The sequence below is a fragment of the Schistocerca cancellata genome, chromosome 8, assembly GCF_023864275.1.
Source record: "Schistocerca cancellata isolate TAMUIC-IGC-003103 chromosome 8, iqSchCanc2.1, whole genome shotgun sequence".
NCBI lineage: Eukaryota > Metazoa > Arthropoda > Insecta > Orthoptera > Acrididae > Schistocerca > Schistocerca cancellata.
The window spans coordinates 348,418,443-348,435,927 of NC_064633.1; the positions used below are offsets into that span (position 1 = coordinate 348,418,443).

At 43.3% G+C, this 17,485-nt stretch overlaps 1 protein-coding gene across 1 annotated transcript in view; it reads left to right on the top strand.

Annotated features, from left to right (window-relative positions):
• Nucleotides 1-4,952: 4,952 nt before the first annotated feature.
• Nucleotides 4,953-17,485, top strand: part of LOC126095573 (odorant receptor Or2-like) — a 41,772-nt gene continuing 29,239 nt past the window's right edge. Inside the window, exons 1-2 of the mRNA XM_049910350.1 lie at nt 4,953-5,809; nt 8,170-8,269. Of these exons, the coding sequence (XP_049766307.1) occupies nt 4,953-5,809; nt 8,170-8,269 (957 nt within the window). The remainder of the gene's footprint in view (nt 5,810-8,169; nt 8,270-17,485) is intronic.

Sequence of the window (17,485 nt, forward strand, 5' to 3'; positions counted from 1 at the left end):
AACTCGATTTGTCTGTGTACAATGGGAACTATAAAATCACTGAAAAAATTTCGGGGGTGGTCATGGAATATTTTCTGATCAGTATAACGGACCCATGGTCTCGAGTGTCTTGTTGCACAGTATTAAGGTAATTATGATTTTTTCGGTTTGTTACCATAGTGAAAATACCTTCACAAAAGCGAAGAATCTTGTAGTATGCAGCCACTAAAAAGTACAACACCAAACACAGAGAAATGCAACAACTCTCAGTACCGTGACGTCGCTGCAGGATCAGTTCAACACAGTGTTGTTGTGCCGCTCTCCCAATGTACTCAGTAAACCCACAGTAAGACTATCTATGCGTACTACTGAGTGTCACTGTTAAAATACGACTAACACTACCTGGAGAAAAAGGCCTAGACAGAACCGAGCAGTACTCAACGCAAGATCGAGGGCGGCGGGACAAGGTACATTCCTGTTGTCGACAGCAGGTACCACGAGTGAATTGGGCAGGTTTGGTTACAAACAAGGCAGGCATCGGATACCTTCGAAAAAATGTTCAAATGTGTGTGAAATCTTATGGGACTTAACTGCTAAGGTCATCAGTCCCTAAGCTTACACACTACTTAACGTAAATTATCCTAAGGACAAACACACACACCCATGCCCCCGGGAGGACTCGAACTTCCGCCGGGACCAGCTGCACGGTCCGTAACTGCAGCGACTAGACCGCTCGGCTAATCCCGCGCGGCTACCTTCGAAATTTGTACTGTTGTGCAGATATCTTCAGTGCAATATAGAGGCAAATTTAAATGGGGTAGGAACTCAAACGGAATTGAATTACTCTGCAACGTGTCACCGCAGACCAGGCGTGTCCAACCCGTTGCACAATGCAAGCATCAATACGGTCCAAGAAATTAGCATCTATAACACGATAGGGGCAAAAAAAAAAGTTCTTCGTTTATCAACAGTTATGGATAAAATCTTCTTGTCACCGCGAAAATGTTATGATAAATTGAATACTTTCGGTTTGAAATTCTCGTCACACGATGCTTTTTTCTTATTCGTCCACCCCATTCTTAACACTGTCGGACATGCTATGCTTGAACCCCCGGAGTTACGCTTTTATGACCGGCCAATCCGTCAGACGCGGTGTTCTGTTATCCTGCGCTTACTTAAGTTGGAACTGCGAAATTAGAGATTTAGAGACGTATAATTAAATTAAATTAAGGAACTATAAGGAAATTCTGTATTGTTTCTGTACAACTATGTTAAAGAATCTTTTTCACTTTAGTTCTCATCACTACTAGCCGGTAGAAGTTACTCATGTGGATCGCCAATAACTGCCAATGTTTATTATTTAACAGTACTGCAGTTCTGTTATAATATGCTTAATTTGATATCATATCGATTGTTACAAATAAGAGCTGCATTTGAAGATGAACGTTTCTATAACGGGCTTTCAGTAAATCTCTTTACTTTCGTGTACAATTTTTACCACAGCAGATGATCGGAGCAAATCAAAATGTATTAGTACTGCCCGTGATGGTGGAAGCCGCTTCCTTTGCCCTTCGTCGCCCCACAGGTGGCATCATGTCCCCTGAGACTCCACCCACACTAGACAAGGTTTTTTATGACGTCGTTGCATTCTACTGTCTGGGCGCCAAAACTTGGCCCCTTTCTCTGATCGGTACCAGTCGGTAGATGTCGGAAGTCATCGTCCAGCATGCGAACTAACTGTAGATGTGCTATGTTGGTAAGGCGGGTACCAGGTTGAGATTCATTGGGAGAGTCCTTAGAAAATGTAGTCCATCAACAAAAGAGGTGGCTAACAAAACACTCGTTCTACCTATATTTGAGTATTGATCATCAGTATGGGATCCGTACCAGGTCGGGTTGACGGAGGAGATAGAGAAGATCCAAAGAAGAGCGGCGCGTTTCGTCGCAGGGTTATTTGGTAAGCGTGATAGTGTTACGGAGATGTTTAGCAAACTCAAGTGGCAGACTCTGCAAGAGAGGCGCTCTGCATTGCGGTGTAGCTTGCTGTCCGGGTTTCGAGAGGGTGCGTTTCTGGATGAGGTATCGAATATGTTGCTTCCCCCTACTTATACCTCCCGAGGAGATCACGAATGTAAAATTAGAGAGATTCGAGCGAGTACGGAGGCTTTCCGGCAGTCGTTCTTCCTGCGAACCGTACGCGACTGGAACAGGAAAGGGAGGTAATGACAGTGGCACGTAAAGTGCCCTCCGCCACACACCGTTGAGAGGCTTGCGGAGTATAAATATAGATGTAGATGTAGATAACGATGCATTATTACATGTGTGTTTGGTTAAACTGTGACTGAAGATGAGAAACCGGAAGTGCAGGTCAGTCACAATCAATAATTTCAAAGACACCTCATAGGTCTGCTACTGACAGTAAGATCTGTAAAATAATATAAAATGGGGCCAAATGATGTGATCAACGAAAGAAAGTATTGCACTCCTTGGTACAATATACGGCAGCATACACTCAAAGTGACAGCAGCAGGATGGAAAAAAGTATACGGCAGTTTGGCTATAGTAACCGTACCACGTCATCTACCACGCCAGGCAAGATGAGGTCGATTCATTTCACTTTCTTCATTCGACAGTCGACGAACTACTTTCCTTTGCTGCGTGAATTACAATTTATTAATTTTCAGTGTATTACTGTCAAAGCAAGACCCACCAGGTTAGCCGAGAGCGCTAATGTGCTGCTTCCTGGACTCGAGTAGGCGAACCGGCCCCGGATCGAAGCCGCCCCGCGGATTAACGACGAGGGCCGGTATGCCGGTCAGCCTGGATGAGGTTTTTAGGCGGTTTTCCACGTCCCGCTAGGTGAATACCGGCTGGTCCCCAAGTTCCACCTCAGTTACACGACTCACAGACAGTCGAAAACGTTCCCACTATTTCATGACTTACACTCGACGCAGAGAGCTGGGGTGCACTACTTCCGTCACAGGGGGTTCGGGGTGGCGTCAAGAAGGGCATCCGGCCACCCTCTGCCATTTAACACTGCCAAATCCGTAATAACAAAGCCGACCTCGCGTTGGAGCGCGACAAAGACCTCGAGAAAGAAAGAAAGAAACTGTCAAAGCAGTCACGCAGCATTTTAAACATAGCTCAATATTTTAATGAAATCAGGGAGTATTCAAAAGCCACCAATGTAATTACTCATATATGAAATTATTAACGAACTCTCACGCATAAAATGTCAACTTAATATCCCCTTTGCTTAGATGTGTTCACTACATTCCATTACAGAATAAAATAAACTAGTATTACTAGTTACCCTTATGTTAATACTAACAGCTGTATGAGTGTCTTTCACTTTTGTTGTCTGCTTTTTCATTTGCTTCAACAAATTAGCTATGTAATATTTTATGATACAAGAAATTACACTATGACCAGATATTAGAGCTGCCGTGCCTATAGTCTTACCGCATGAAATACCTCATGTGCAAATACACTACTGGCCATTCAAATTGCTGCACCAAGTAGAAATGCAGACGATAAACGGGTATTCATTGGACAAATATATTATACTAGAACTGACATGTGATTACATTTTCACGCAATTTGGGTGCATAGATCCTGAGAAATCAGTACCCACAACAACCACCTCTGACCGTAATAACGGCCTTGATACGCCTGGGCATTGAGTCAAACAGAGGTTGGATGGCGTATACAGGTACAGCTGCCTATGCAGCTTCAACACGATACCACAGTTCATCGAGAGTAGTGACTGGCGTATTGTGATGAGTTGGTTGCTCAGCCACCATTGACCAGACGTTTTCAATTGCTGAGAGATCTGGAGAATGTGCTGGCCAGGGCACCAATCGAACATTTTCTGTATCCAGAAAGGCCCGTACAGGACCTGCAACATGCGGTCGTGCATTATCCTGCTGAAACGTAGGGTTTCGGAGGGATCGAATGTAGAGCCACGGGTCGTAACACATCTGAAACGTAACGTCCACTGTTCAAAGTGCCGTCAATGCGAAAAAGAGATGACCGAGACCTGTAACCAGTGGCACCCCATACCATCACGCCGGGTGATACGCCAGTATGGCGATGACGAATACACACTTACAATGTGCGTTCACCGCGATGTCGCCAAACACGGATCCGACCATCATGATGCTGTATGCAGAACCTGAATTCATCCGAAAAAATGACATTTTGCTATTCGTGCACCCAGGTTCGTCGTTGAGTTTACCATCGCAGGTGCTCCTGGCTGTGATGCAGCGTCAAGGGTAACCGCAGCCATGGTCTCCGATCTGATAGTCCATGCTGCTGCAAACATTGTCGAACCGTTCGTGGTGATGGTTGTTGTCTTGCAAACGTCCCCATCTGTTGAGTCAGGGATCGAGATGTGGCTGCACGATCCGTTACAGCCATGCGGATAAGACGCCTGTCATCTCGACTGCTAGTGATACGAGGCTGTTGGGATCCAGCACGGCGTTCCGTATTAACCTCCTGAACCCACCGATTCCATATTCTGCTAACAGTCATTGGATCTCGACCAACGTGAGCAGCAATGTCGCGATATGATAAACCGCAATCGCGATGGGCTACAATTCGACCTTAATCAAAGTTGGAAACGCGATGGTGCGCATTTTTCCTCCTTACACGAGGCATCACAACGTTTTACCATTCAACGCTGGTCAACTGTTGTTTGTGTATGAGAAACCGGTTGGAAACTTTCCTCATGTCTGTAAATTGTAGGTGTCGCCAACCTTGTGTGAATGCTCTGAAAAGCTACTAATATGCGTATCACAGCATCTTCTTCCTGTCGGTTAAATTTCGCGTTTGTAGCACGTCATCTTCGTGGTGTAGCAATTTTAATGCCTAGTAGAGTAAATATGGCTTGTATGAACCCAAGCCCCAAATCGATAGCTATGTTACTGCGTGAACATCTTTTTTCCTTCTTACCGCAGGGAGTGGGCGCTGTCATGGTGGCGCAGGCGCAGATGAAGAGGAAGATGCCGCCAGCGAACGTGCTGGCGACCAACATCAGCATCCTGCGCTGGTCCGGCCTGTGGCCGCCAGAGCGGCAGACGGGCTGGGCCCGCCTGTTCGCCGCCTACACGGCCGTCGCCTTCCTCAGCCAGGTGGTCGCCATCGACATGACGCTGTACCACATCTACAACTCGGGGGGCGACATCTACGAGATCACGCTCACCATGATGGTCACCATGACCCTCGTCGGCGGTGTCCTCAAGATGCTGCACTTCTTCGGCAACGCGGACACCTATCGTCGCCTGGTGCACAACCTGCAAGAGGTCATCGACCTGCAGAGGGGTCACTGCGAGCGGGACGACGCCGTGTCCGCCATCTTCTGCTCGTACCACCGCCAGGCCATTCTCTTCACCTGCGGCTCGCTCGGATACCTCAACGTCCTTGCACCCACCTGGTTCTTGATGCCCGTTATCACTGGGGTTGCGACCGACCCCAACGACAGGAAGCTGCCCTTCTCCCAGTTGAAGGGCCTCCGCTCCGACGACCTGATCGGGTACTCGGCGGCCTATTTTGTGCAGTGTCACGCCATCTTCTACTGGAATTTCATCAGCGTCGGCCTAGACGTGTTCTTCGCCACTGCCATGCTCCACGCCGCCGCCCAGCTTAAGATACTGAGCCACCGCCTGTCCAGACTCGGAAAACAGACAACTCGTTATGATGAGCAGCCGCCGTACTGGAATGCCCTCCAGGGAGATACAGCACCTGTTAGGCAGATAATTCCATATGAAGAAGAGAATGATTTGTACTTGCAGCTGCGGAGCTGCATAAAAAATCACCAGGAGATTTTGCGGTACGAATAAGAGCCAGAATACAGTTGTCGGACAAAATAGAATTACTAGAATGTAAAATAGTGCATGGTCACATTGGGTATCTAAATCAACCAGAATAGCTCTTAGAATCGATACACATACGTTGTTCTAAGAGAATGCTTTCTTGTAATTGTTTCAATTAAATACTTCCCTAACTAGAATTTAAAATAGTGCATGGTCACATTGCCGGTCGTAGTGGCCGAGCGGTTCTAGGCGCTACAGTCTGGAACCGCGCGACCGATACGGTCACAGGTTCGAATCCTGCCTCGGGCATGGATGTGTGATGTCCTTAGGTTAGTTAGGTTTAAGTAGTTCTACGTTCTAGGGGACTGATGACCTCAGCAGTTAAGTCCCATACTGCTCAGAGCCATTTGAACCATGGTCACATTGGGTATCTAAAACAACCAGAATACCTCTTAGAATCGATACACTTACGTTGTTCTAAGATATTGCTTCCTTGGAATTGTTTCAGTTAAATACTTCCCTTCGGACAGTTTCAATTAGTCAAGAAATTCTATTTTTTTATCGATCCGAACGGTTCTTTCATAGTTTGATACTTCTTTAGGCTGTACTTGGCGAGTTATTTCATCCTTAAGCCCATTATAACAATGTATGGAATTTATAACCATTTTGGTGGAGACACTGCAGTCCTAAGAGCTATTGTGCTCCACTAGAAGGAAAGATATGCTTTTGGATTACTATGTTAATCTGTCACCTCATAACTCGCTGGAATCCCTCATGTAACAGCTGAAAAATCACAGAATTGCCTCATAATTTCAACGGGTCAGTCGCGATCTTATGTTTCTGATACTAAATTTAACCAAGCGAAAGGCTTCCTGCCATAGAGGATATTACAAAAGTAGATCAGTAGTTCTGGTTTTACTCAAACGCTTCTTTCCACCGACGTGATAGACACTAGGTTGACGAACAGCAAACCTTTTTATGAACGGTATCTTTAAGTTGTTCCTGCCACATGTCATTACAAATAATGGGCAAGAATTTTCTCATTAGGAGTAATAGTTGTCTTCAGTTTTCCGTATAACTTATAATTATTATTTCCGGCGCATGGTACCTCGTATAAACTTGCAAGTTATCACGGAAAAATGAATACTATCTGATGCGTTACCTCACGTTATTAAACAGCGTCAGTGTTTTCACAAACGAAACAAACACTCGTCTCGTAGGTGTTAGGCACCACACAGTTACATGAAGTTATAAATGAACATGATAGTAAAAGGATTCCTTCGTCATTATCAAAATGGTACACATTAATCTAAGGATTGTGTAACAGAAATAGTGTGTTGCGGAAACCCGTACACCTTGGTCTATCACAAGCCTCAAACACAAATGTCTGTGGAAACTACTGTCTTTCGAAGCTGAATTATAAAACAGACAGTGCCAACACCCGTATCAAAACCCTTCTACAGTTATTCCGTAGCAAATAATTGAATGCATCCACCCGATCAACAGACAGAAGCCGTCATGATGGAGCAGAAGAACACACACACACTCGCACACGCACACACACACACACACACACACACACACACACACGAACACTCACACACACGAAGTGTAACTATAATATTATTATAAACTATGTTCGTGACCCAAGTACTACAGCCATAATGGTGAATGATCTCGCTCTTGCATTGTTTTAAAAAGCGGTATAGGACTCACATTTTCCTAATTCTGTTGGTAACTGTGATATTAATTTTTACTATTGCAATTAGGAGAAGTTTCGCATTGAATTCTTTAAAAATTGTGACAGTGTAAACAGTAACTTTGTCATTTGTAAATCTGTGACTGTTCCTACCAAGATTTAACCAATTCGCTGTGATTAGAAGTATCTAACATTAAAAAAAGGCTGTAAGCATTACAGTGTTCACGTGGGCCGAAACAGTTCTTGCTATACACAAAAATTCGTTGCAATATTGTGGTACAAAAGGTGAATCGAAGACCACATCGGTGTGCTGCCCATGCAGAAAGCATCTCCGTAGGGATTGTTTTTATACTAGGCCGTTAATACTATTTTGCCCTGTCCTTGTTATTGGTATAAGTAATTTACAAGATCATATGGTTTAGGATTTAATAATTACTTTTAAACTGGACAGAAGTAAAAAACAGCACACAAGTTGTTTGATTAGTTTGTACACCTACATCCATGCACGCATTTGTCTTCTGTATTTTATTGTCGGCAATAAGTACCTTTCGTTACATTGTACATAAAGAAACGTCTTGGTGGCGTCTCAGCCACACTCACTATTAATTATTAGCTTAATGCAAAGAGAATAACATGTCATGACGGGACTCATAATGGGCCCGCACGTACTGTCCGCAGGCTGGTGCTGTTCCTGGAGACGGTGATGGGCCCCGTGGCGTTCATCCAGTTCCTCTGCAGCGTGGTGGCGGCGTGCGTGGCGCTCTTCCAGGCCACCTTTGTAAGGCTTTCCCATCACAGTGCACAGTCAGTGATAACGCTGCCGTGACTCCAACACTATTAAGTCAGGGATCAAATGACACGAAGAGAGTAGCACACATGAAACACAGAGTAAAATATAAAAAAAAGTGAGAGTACGCAGCAAAAGCGCTATCAGCTTCCAGTCACATATCGGCTGTACGATTTCCAGAAGACAGCTACGGGTATTCTGTATACGAGGGGGGGAAGGGCGGCAGTCATATCACTGTGACTGGTCACTGCGTATACCACATCCAGTATCTTAAGTAATATTGTTGTCATTGCTATCTCCTCCAGTTTTCTCAACTATTGCTTCACCCAAGTAAATGTCATGCGAATCTTTCCACTGCTGAAGATTTTAGTATCTTTATTTCCATACAGTTATGCCCAATTAATGGTAATAGGTTGCCTTGCTAGCATCTACTTTCGTCCTATACATACCTGTGGAGGAGGAACTCTTAGATCATAATAAGTCACTTAAAAAAAGTCAATAATGACGAAAAAATTGAAGTCTTTGATGTGTTAATGAGTAAAGACTTCGGTCTACACGGATCCGAGAGATACTAACCACAGTTATCTGAGCCCGTAGAAAAGGCTACGTCAGTTCTTAGAAAACTCTTTTCTAATTTTCGTACCGTCGAATTATTGCGAACGCATACTCCGAGATATTTTCGTATGCAGGCAACACGCCATTCCACATACGACTGTGTTCTTTCATATTTCAACACCAGAAAAACTCATTAATCATCCGTGTATGTAATGGTGACCTTGGGTACGGCTGCTGTCCTGGTCAAGAGAAACTTCCGTAAAGTACGACGTAACACAGGTTGCTGATAGGCTTCTCGAGACACTGGTAGTTATATTGTAAGAAGATCTGTCACGAAATGTGTTACGTGCATCCTACGCACGAAAATGTAATTAATTTGTATCTCAGTTGTTGCTTTATGAAACTATTTAATAGAAGATAAGGTTAATTTATGTACTACTTTTATATTGGTAACGAACATACATACGCTACAAAAGTTTTTATTTTCCGTTGGTAGCAACTCGGTGTGCTTTCAGAAAGTGAATGCGCTCACCATTTCATTCGTTTAGAGTCGTATGAAGGCCATATAACAGGAAGTATTTGAAGTCTTCATTACTCCGTGCGCGCCCAGATGTTAGCTGTGAGTTGATTTTATATATCAGAAAAACGAACTATGGACCCCATTTCAGTCTACAGGAATGACGAATAAGAACGGAAACGGTTATCAGCTTCGCTTCTTTATAAAGACCGGTTTAAACAGACGTAGATCATATATGCGTTGTGGGGGTACATCTGACAATTCTTACCGCACATTGGGGAAAAGACATTAGTGGAAAACTGTGATACCAAGACACGAGTTAACTTACGTCAAACAAGCAGTGGAAAAAAATGAAGAAAAACGGGACAACTGTTAGACCTAGAAGCAAATCAAACTAGTCAGTTCACTTTCGAAGGAAATTCAAGAGGTTACTGAAATGAACTTACAAGAGGCAGTTAAACTGTGCCTCATAAGTAGCAGATAAACATAGTAAACAAATATTCAAGCATGGACTGTGGACTAGTTCAGTGTAACACATATAAGCAATAACCTATAGTAGACATTCTGTCGTAATCTTTCGCAATGTAACTGACCTCACTATGAAGGTGTGATGAAAAGTAATGCCTCCCAATTTTTATTCTGTTCTCAATATCGGATGACGTATTTCTTTCATGCATATACTCAGTCGACATGCCCACTCGCTCACGCAAGTTGCAACACTCTGTCGCTGGAAGGCTCCGAATAATAGTATGTAACATGGCGGTGTATATTGCAACTCTGTCGGTGCTCGAGAAACAGCGCACCGCCACTTCCCAGCAAATTAGGGACACTGTTACTCCTGGGGTATCGGCGAGGACCATTCACAACCGTCTCCATGAAGCTGGGCTACGGTCCCGCACACCGTTAGGCCGTCTTCCGCTCACGCCCCAACATCGTGCAGCCCGCCTCCAGTGGTGTCGCGACAGGCGTGAATGGAGGGACGAATGGAGACGTGTCGTCTTCAGCGATGAGAGTCGCTTCTGCCTTGGTGCCAATGATGGTCGTATGCGTGTTTGGCGCCGTGCAGGTGAGCGCCACAATCAGGACTGCATACGACCGAGGCACACAGGGCCAACACCCGGCATCATGGTGTGGGGAGCGATCTCCTACACTGGCCGTACACCACTGGTGATCGTCGAGGGGACACTGAATAGTGCACGGAACATCCAAACGGTCATCGAACCCATCGTTCTACCATTCCTAGACCGGCAAGGGAACTTGCTGTTCCAACAGGACAATGCACGTCCGCATGTATCCCGTGCCACCCAACGTGCTCTAGAAGGTGTAAGTCAACTACCCTGGCCAGCAAGATCTCCGGATCTGTCCCCCATTGAGCATGTTTGGGACTGGATAAAGCGTGTTCTCACGCGGTCTGCACGTCCAGCACGAACGCTGGTCCAACTGAGGCGCCAGGTGGAAATGGCATGGCAAGCCATTCCACAGGACTACATCCAGCATCTCTACGATCGTCTCCATGGGAGAATAGCAGCCTGCATTGCTGCGAAAGGTGGATATACACTGTACTAGTGCCGACATTGTGCATGCTCTGTTGACTGTGTCTATGTGCCTGTGGTTCTGTCAGTGTGATCATGTGATGTATCTGACCCCAGGAATGTGTCAATAAAGTTTCCCCTTCCTGGGACAATGAATTCACGGTGTTCTTATTTCAATTTCCAGGAGTGTATTACAAACGTCTTAATAAACTGCAGTTATATGGCTTATTACTTAAAATCATATGACATTAGATAACATATGTCGTCCATACGAGGCTCTGTCTGATGATCAAATGACGGTATGTATGCACGGCTCTTCTTTGTGAACGATTTCTTGAATCAGAAATTTAAAACATCGGCTTTCGTTTTCTTATCTTCAACTGCCACATTAGACTGGCCAACAAGAGACTGAATGGAAGCCTTAGAGCCGCTTAGCGATTTTACATACAACCAGAATTTTCTCGGATTCTCTCCCAGATCTTCTGCTAAGATATGACGGTGGAACTTGTTTTACGATTCGCCCACAGATCTCTTCTCAGACGCACGAAGCCCCTCTAACCTGCGCTTGTCGTTATATGTGCGTTCTCCTCTTTTGAAACGTTAGTGCAACAGCCTCTGCTTTGTTAAACCATGGTGGGTCTTTTCCATCCCTTATCCACTTACTAGGCACGTAACTTTCCAGACTACGCTTAACAATCTGCTTTAACTTAGCCCGTCATTCCCCTACGTTCATCTTACTGGACCTAAATGATAGCAGTTCACTGTCTAAATGAGGTGCTGACAACTGTGTATCTGCTATATATAGCAGAAACACTCTCCGAGCCTTCTCGACTGATTCATTAACTTTCGTAACCATAATTGCTATAACGACATAATGATCGCTAATCCCCGTTTCTGTACTGGTACTGTCGATAAGGTCGAGCCTATTCGTAGCTACAAGGTCTAAGATATTTCCATGCCTTATGGGCTACAGAGGTAGCTCCTCAAGACAGTTTACTGAAAACGTATTACTTCTTGATGTAGTCTTTTAATTACTACACTACATCGTTTTACATTTATCATTAGTTTCAAATCCGGCTTCATTGTATGTGTGTTCAAGGCTGATACTCCATGACAGATCCGCCATATCGTATTACAAACGTCTTAATACACTGCAGTTACATGGCTCAATACTTAGTATCATATGACATTAGATAACATACTAGATACGTATAAATGAATTAACCAGTTAATGTTCAATTTGACAACCATTTCAATTCTCTCGGTGTCGCTCCTTGTGTGTCTTTCAGACATCCTCTGAATTCATGGTGCGGGCTGTTCTACACAATATATCTTGCTGTTTATTCATTCGTATCAATTCATACGCAGCACCTTCACAAAAACCCCACCGCTTCAAGACGTGGACAAATCTCTCTTGACCCTTTTGGATACGGTTAAGCCTCAACCTTTCGTGACGGGAAAAATGAAATATTGCAACTTTACTCTGTGTGTTCTGAATTAGGTAGGCTGTTTGAGGTGGAAGTTTATTTTTTTCCACGGCTCTGTCGCATCTAGACGTAGATGTGAGCTGTAGATGAACCGGAGGTGGCTTTCTTGATACCAGGTGTATTGCCGATGGATTCAGGAAAACACAGTTCTCATGCGACTCTTTCTTCTTAAGAATTTGTACCATGGCAGATTACTTCGGAAGGAGCAATTGTGGACAGAACATGAGACCACCGGTTTAGTGTAGGTCTGGCAGTACCATTAATGTTCATCATTGGCCTCATTAAGACGAGGTTCATGTTAACTGTAAGTGTGATGTTTTCCCGTGGAGGATCACAATGTTCAGCTGATGGGTACACGAAATACGGCATTGTGCAGCATATCTACATTTGCTTCCTACTTGTTTCCATCTATTCTGCTGATTAGATTTACTCTTGAGCCAAGTTTCTTTTACATTTCTGTGCAGTGCCTTTTAAATTACTTAGTTGGGCCGGAGGAGACTGCTATATTTCTACATTTACATCTACATTTACATCTACATGGATACTCCGCAAATTACAATTAACTGCCTGGCAGAGGGTTGATCGAACCACTTTCACAATAATTCTCTATTATTCCAATCTCTATCAGCGCGAGGAAAAAACGAACACTTGTATCTTTCCGTGCGAACTCTGAATCCCTAATTTTATTATAATCATCGTTTCTCCCTATGTAGGTGAGCGTCAACCAAATATTTTCGCTTTCGGAGGAGATAGTTGGTGATTCAAATTTCGTTAGAACATTCCGCCGCAATGAAAAACGTCTTTGTTTCAGTGATTTCCACCCCACAACCTGTATCATGTCAGTGAAACTCTCTTCCCTATTTTGCGGAAATGCAAAACGTGCTGTCCTTCTCTGAACTTTCTCTATGTACTCCGTTAATCGAATCTGGTAAGGACTCCACACGGCGCAGCAGTATTCTAAAAGAGGATGGACAAGAGTAATTCTTAGTAGATCTGTTACATTTTTTAAGTGTCCTTGCAATAAAACGCAGTCTTTGATTTGCCTTTCCCACAACATTTTCAGTGTGTTCTTTCCATTTTAAGTTCTTTCTAATTGTAATTTTTAGGTGTTTAGCTGAATTTTAGATTTGACTGATTTATCGTGTAACGTAAATTTTACGGATTCCTTTTAGCACTCATGTCGATGTCCTCGCAGTTTTCATTATTTAGGGTCAGTGGCCAATTTTCGAACCATACAGATATCTCTTCTAAATAATTTTGCAATTTGTGACTTTACGAGACGATTAGCGACAGCATCATCAGCAAACAACCTAACATAGCGGTCAGATTGTCTCCTAAATCGATTATATAGATAGGGAACAGCTGAGAGCCTACAACACTGCAGTGGTGAACGCCAAAAATCATTTCTGTTTTACTCGATGACTTTCCATCAATTACTACGAACTCTCTGACAAGGAAATTACGAATCTAGTCAGAGAACTGGGACGATATTCCATAAGCGTGCAACTTCACTACAAGCTGTTTGTGTGGCACAGTGTCAAAAGCCTTCTGGAAATCCAAAAATACGGAATCAATTTGAAATCCCTTGTCAGCAGCAGTCAGGACTACTGTAAGGATAGTTTTGGCCAACGTACACCCCCGTCAAGTAATACAGCTTCCTATGTGCCTCTTTATAATGGAGATGCACGGCTGTGACATTTGTTTTATTTGTTTTTAGTTGGACCCTTCACCTACAAAAACATTCATTCAATACTGTGCGGTCATTCCAAAGTCTACTCACAATGCTTTACATCTTCGTTCTAACACTTCAATACTAGTTACTGGCATGTCGTGGAGACACGCAAATTAAACTGAATGTGAGCCAGGACTGTTAGCTGAGGCAGGTTTCTCCATCTGCGAGCTGTTGCATTCAAAAAACTGAAAACTGTGGATAAGAAAGCATCTTGTTGAGTAAACGTAATAACTTCCGAGGTGGAATAACACCAACAAACTTGAATGTCAAGCCTATCTCTATACTGTTCCTCAGTTCTCATCAGATCCACGAAATCTGCAACCAAATTCGGGCTTCTCTGAAATACTCTTTCAACCAAGGTTTAAGCGTTAATATATCATCACAGTAACCCCGATTTTATCTAAAGCCACTCTGTTCGGCTGGGATTATTTGACCAATGACTTCTTGGATGTGAGCGAGAGCCTCTCTAATTATATATGTCATGCTAAGTGGAGATCCGATGAATAATCAGCAACATCGGTTCCTTCTTTATTCTGTGAGCTTTCGGGATTGCAGTTTGTTCACTTTGATGTCTTGCCAATCGAAATACTAATCCGGCTGCAAACTTGAAACCTCATAGAATATTCAGCACGCCGGGAAAACTTCAAGAATCAGTTCCTTCTTTGTGTGATTTTAAGACTGCCATACTTTATCTTTGTTAAACATCTTAGGTTGTTTTTCGGTTTGAATTATTTCATTGAAGAGTCATAGGAGCAGTTGTTTCGTGTGAGAACCTATAGTTTTAGCGAACTCTAAATACATTCCATGAAATACAGCTTCTTTAGTCTGCAGAAAATTGAGGGATGTGTTGAGTTCACGTATGTCAAAGTTACGCGCATATTGAGTGTGAGTTTCCAAATAGCTACAGCTGTTGTTTATGTACCTCATCCAATTCAGTTTTTGAAATGATTATTAGTATGTCAGAAACTGAATTACCGTTTACGTGAGCATTTCTTGTTCGTGAGGTGGAGCTGTTTTGTGGATAGTTTTGTTGCACCGTAACTGGCTTTACGCCTGGAATGCGCGAAATTCAGTCCAGATGGGGTCTTGTCTAATTTAAGTATTCTTTTTTGACAGATAACCTTTAATATATGATGTTACAAGCTCTCAGGGATGATGGAGAAGGATAGATGTATGAATTTGAGGTCAGAAATCCATGCCCGGAAACGACCGAGTCCAAAGTTATAAGCGAAAATCGTTCTGATACCTATAGCAGTGGAATACATGTACCGGCACTGTTATTGCTTAGAATGTAGAATATGCAATTGTTAGAGGTTGTAGTATGGACCAAAACAAGGAAGAAAATGTAAATGTGGGCTCCAAAATGCACACCTTAAGATGTAAGAGCACTTCTCCAGTAAGAGAGATGTGTTTCAAATTAGCGATGATGAACAAATGCTCATAGGCCTTAAGGTATGCACGTTAGACCCCTTGTTGACTGGTCACTTTTTTCTTTTTTTGGTATGTTCTACTTCTGACAGTTTGCTTCTCAACGATCTTGGCAACAATCGTAACGGTACTTGTATGCCACTGTCGGAGCTATCGGAACGGTTTTCGCTTATAACTATCGACTCAATCGTTTACAGACTTGAGTTCCTTACCTCAAATTGATATATTTACCCTGCTTCATGATACCTGAAGTTTGTAACATCATCACGGAAGCGTGATGTACATACAGCTATTACTTGAGCTCGTGAAGTACACACTTCGAAGTCGACGTATCAGGAAATTTTTGGCATTTTATTTTAGAATACTCACAAATAGGAAACATTTTCTCGGGACTGGAGAAACATATTGGACTATGTTGTATGGGAATGACATGACAACAGTGGCGTAGCGTGGATATTTACCATCCAGCGTGAACCCAGATTTGCCGCCCCCCCCCCCAATTTTTTTCGCAACCAGGCAAAAAATTACAGAGATCTTGAACAATGCCTAGCATTATTTTGTTGAAGCTTATCATTAGAAGAGAGGGACAATGCCATTTACTTCCCCTGCATTTCTCTTCAGTGCTTTCTGCTATGCTGCAAAAATTATTTTATAAGATTATTTATTTAATCTGTTTCGATGAGTTGTCAGTAACAGCAAAGAAAAACTTCATAAATTTAAGGCACTTTCAAGAATTATAAGATATACATTCATTCACTGTGAAGTAAATAATTTGTAGCATATAATTTTTGAGCCTATAGGGAACGGTCTTTCTTAGTAATAACTTACGCTACTTTCATTTGGGTTTGGGGAGTACTTTTACGTGTATTTAGCCTATTATTCCTTACCAGTGGGAACTCAGTAGGCATTTCCATCGCCCATTACACGATTTGCATCCTGTCTGCATACGGACAGGCACGCTCCATGTGTCGGCTTAGAGTTAGGGGTGGGGGGAGGGGGGATGGGATGAATTCAGTTAAACCGGGATTTGTTGGGTTCATGAGAATTCCACCACTAACAAGAGCTTATCTCGAGCTATAACCTTTTCTCAAAATTGGGATGAAAACAACAGTAACGAGTGAAACTTCCTGGCAGATCAAAACTGTGTGCCGGACCCGTTCTCACAGGTCGTGAGTCGTGCTTGGGTAGCTCAGTTGGTAGAGCACTTGACCGCGAAAGGCAAAGGTCCCAATTCGAGTCTCGACCCGGCACACAGTTTTAATCACCCAGGAAGTTTCATATTAGCGCACACTCCACTGCAGAGTGAAAATCTAATTTTGGGAATAGTAACGCGTGATTATGCCAGGAAGCGACATCAAGGACGAAAGTGCTAGTAGCAGACAGTGCCAACAGCACAAGAGAGACACGAGCCAATGGGAATGATTGTACGGCGGTTGAAGACAGTCACTCTGTTACCACAGCACTTGGCTAAAACATTTAACTCGAATTGAATGTCCTCGAGACTAGAGGTTTATATATCCTGATAAGCAACTCCTGAGAAGCCTAGAGCACAGGCAGACATATCGCTGGGTAAGGGAAACAGGTGGAAGACTGTTTGGCAGCCCTGAGTTTCGAGGTTCAGTTCTTATATATATGCTTAAGCAGGTCCGTTATCCTTTGGTGGCAGCAATGTGTTAGGTTGTACAGCTAATAGTTGACCAAGACATATTGATTTAGAGAATGGACTTCTATATAGGTACGACTAAAAACCGTAGCATTCGTCTGCCGAATTAAAGCGAATCTGTAAGTATCTCTAGAACCGTCGATAAATATTTCGTTTACGTTTCCTTTAGCGACCGTAATGTGGTTAAGATTACTTTGTGTAATGAAATAAAGAATGTTCGCGCCACCTAGAGCAGAGTGACGAGGGCAGAGAACCTTCTCCATTATCAGACTGACAATAGCAGTGTTCACAGG